Here is a 3,240-nt window from a genome sequence, read left to right on the forward strand (position 1 = left end):
GTGATCAGAGCACAAGGATAAATAGCACAAATCTACTTATAAGCTACATCATCGCTCTCTACTCCTCCTTAACAAGCTGTCACTTGGTCTCCTTTTTCCAGAGAAGGCCAAATTTAGCACCATGCTCTAGAAGATAGTGAGCTGTTTTGCAAATTTCCCTATCTTCTAGCTCAAAAGAAAAAACTTGAAGGAAAATTCAAAATAAAACATTTTTGACAGTTAGGCTTTTTTGGATGATTTTCCTTTAAAATATATTAGTTAAAGACCAAACTGCATTGACTGCATTTCTGATTAAATATGTGACTGATAATAATTCTACATTTGCAGAGCCAATGTAGCCAATTTATTGTGTATTATGGCAAACTCTTCCTTAAAAATAACAGCACAGAATGGCATTTTGAGTGAACAGAACTTTAAGCAATCTTTGGTAGAGTAAAACAAAGTGAAGCCCTATCTGTTTTCTAGGGACATAAATAAATTATGGTCTTCTCTTGTGTGGCTACTCTCTCCTGCAGAAGCAACAAAAAAGAGAAAATGGCTTCATTTTGTTGTCTGAATGGTGGGAAGGAGCCTCTTTGCTTTAATTAAGTTTAGGTGCTTAAGTTTGAAGACCTATGACCAGAAATTCAGAATTAATGAATATTCATAGCTCTGAGTAAAGTGGATAAGAGTGTGCTGGTCCCCAGTGTACTGAAATGAAGCCTAAAGTATTTCTGACTCAGCACACAAAACCAGACATCCCTCAACTCAAGAGGTATTTGTAGAAATCTTAAAGTGCTTTTTCCAAGGGCAGTGTTATCAGATTACCATCTGATTTACCTTGACTGAGACTTGAGTCTCAGTTTAGAAGTCTCTCATTCTGTGTTTTCAGTGTCCAGGTATTGACATATGTATTACTGTCTATATTATTCAGCATTTACTAGGAGTTAACTCCTCCTTGCTTCTAAGGTGCTTATCCATACGTTGAACAGTAGTTAGGAGATTCCTTATAATGACCCTGTGTCGTAGCTGGGCCAAGAGTCTGAGAGAAAACCTACAGCTCTCTTCTTTCCATGCACTCACCATGGAGAGCAAACCTGTACTTATATGTCATTGGCTTCTGTTTCTCATATTCGTCTCTGTTTTAGATCACCATGCAAGAGGGACACAGTCAAGGGGCTCTGATAGAAGAGGATGACAGGAGCCTTGATTATCAGTCTGAACCCAGCTTGGACATCCCCAGCTACCGGAAGAGCTCCCTCCACAAGACTTATCAGTCTTCCCCACTCCAGATAGATTCCTTTGCCATCAATTCACGATCCCTGAGCCTGAAATCTGCTGGCAGGAGAGGGACAGACAAAGTGCCCCTTCAACCAATAAAGTCTGAAGGGGCAGCTTCCACCCCTTACAAAAGCATCTTTTCTCCCAATTCCCTGTCAAACAGAAATGGGAGTCTTTCATATGACAGTTTGCTAAACCCCATGTCGCCCTCGGGGAGGAAGTGCATCGCCCATTCTGCAGTCAGCTCCGTTGGGTACCACTCCCCATATTTATCAGCCAAAATGTGCCATCTACGGGGGAGCGAGCTGCAACGCCAACCACTGCAGAGCTTCAGCCCAGTGCTCGGGGGTCCAGCTCCACATCAGCGAGATCCCTCCCCAGTCCGCTATGATAACCTTTCCAAAACCATTATGGCATCCATCCAGGAGAGGAAAGAGATGGAAGAGAGGGAGAAGCTCCTTCACTCGCACCCTGATTCGGTGTTTGCAGACTCAGGTGTCTATGACACCCCTAGCTCTTACAGCCTTCAGCAAGTCAGCACACTCTCTGAAGACCCACGGAGCATGGCAATGAGATACGGATCTAGAGACAATCTGATGGCTGCTACCAGTTTTAGCACAAGGAACCCTATACTGCAGTCCTCAGTGTCTTCACTCTCAAGTGCAATGACAAGAGCACCAAGGACTTCCACAACCTCTCTGCAAGCTGATTTAGCCAATAATAACGTCCAGTCCCATCAAGCACTACAGGGCAGGGTGAGCAATGGGTCCTACAAATCCCCAGGCCACCAGGTCCCATCGTCCCCCACAGGGATGCCTAGGTCACCCTCTTACGGAGGCCCGAAGGCTGTCTCATTTGTAAACACTGTGGAAATTACAGAGGTGCAATCAGTGGGAGCACAAAGGTACGTACAGCTTTAGGTGCTGCTTAGCAATGTGAATCTGTTTGCAAGCAAGCGCAGGGTGCTTCCATGGAGGCATAACCCAGATGATTACATGTTTGCTGTAGGCCGGCGAGGGTGGGAGGTTTGTGGGTGCTCTCCAATTCTGCAACACCCTCACAGCAACTTCATCATCACTAAATATTTGCACATTTGTTGTAACTTGAACTGCAGGCAGTCAATTAAGTTGTAAAAGTCATAGTGATTTAGTATCTAAGCTGAATTAGATAATTATTTGCAAGATACGAGGCAGATTATCCTTCCTGTTATGCACAAAAGGGTGGAGCTGTTTTAATTTGCACCCTAATGGAAGGCTGGATCCAGTCATTGCTTGGACACAGAGGCAAAGCTGGGATCGCAGCACGTGCAAGCATACGTTGCACTAAAAGAAACAGGGGCTGAGACTAGTCCTGGAAATTGTGCTTGGCATAGAGAGCTGTGTATTTAGCTGTGCTGAGTGGCCCGTAGTACAGAACTGGTGATAAAAGCACAGACTGTCTCGGGCCTTAGAGCCTCGCTGCCTCCTTCCTTTCTGTGAGAAAGCGTGGGGAGAGAGAGAGGATCTGCTGCGCTGAGAGACTAAGTGCTATCTAAGCACGATCTTCAGCTGCAGCTTCTGCAGTACTTATCTTTCTTTCTCTTCCTTCTGGAGACTGTAGGGCTTAGAGAGTCTGAAAAGAGCTACGTGATCCTGCTGAGGATGCAGCATTTCAGCCAAGTTGGGGCTTGGAGGGCTTATCAGAAATATTTAGGATTTCTTTGCATCTGGCACTTACTGCACTATGCTGTCCTCTGGTAAAGGTTCCAGGCTTCTTGGTCCAGTATTATCCAGCATTCTGGGGAAAGTTATTAAAATATGGGAGAATCATTGGTATAGGTCTCCTGAAGTTTGGTGTCAGCAAGTTTATCATCAATGTTTTCAAGTGAATTGTAGTTGTTAAGATAATTTGTCTGCTGGCGGAAGATGTAACTTTCAGGAGGTAGACAGCCATTTTTTCCTCTTCATCTGTGTTAAAGTAATTAATCTGTTTCAGTGACTT

At 44.4% G+C, this 3,240-nt stretch overlaps 1 protein-coding gene across 1 annotated transcript in view; it reads left to right on the plus strand.

The window, feature by feature from the left end:
- Positions 1-3,240, plus strand: part of ZDHHC8 (zinc finger, DHHC-type containing 8) — a gene marked incomplete at its 5' end in the record, with an annotated part of 21,939 nt that overhangs the window by 17,165 nt on the left and 1,534 nt on the right. The window contains one exon of the mRNA XM_010081250.1: positions 1,128-2,164. Coding sequence (XP_010079552.1) covers positions 1,128-2,164 — 1,037 coding nt within the window. The remainder of the gene's footprint in view (positions 1-1,127; positions 2,165-3,240) is intronic.

Source organism: Pterocles gutturalis, unplaced genomic scaffold, assembly GCF_000699245.1.
Source record: "Pterocles gutturalis isolate BGI_N339 unplaced genomic scaffold, ASM69924v1 scaffold14949, whole genome shotgun sequence".
NCBI classification, from domain to species: Eukaryota; Metazoa; Chordata; class Aves; order Pterocliformes; family Pteroclidae; genus Pterocles; species Pterocles gutturalis.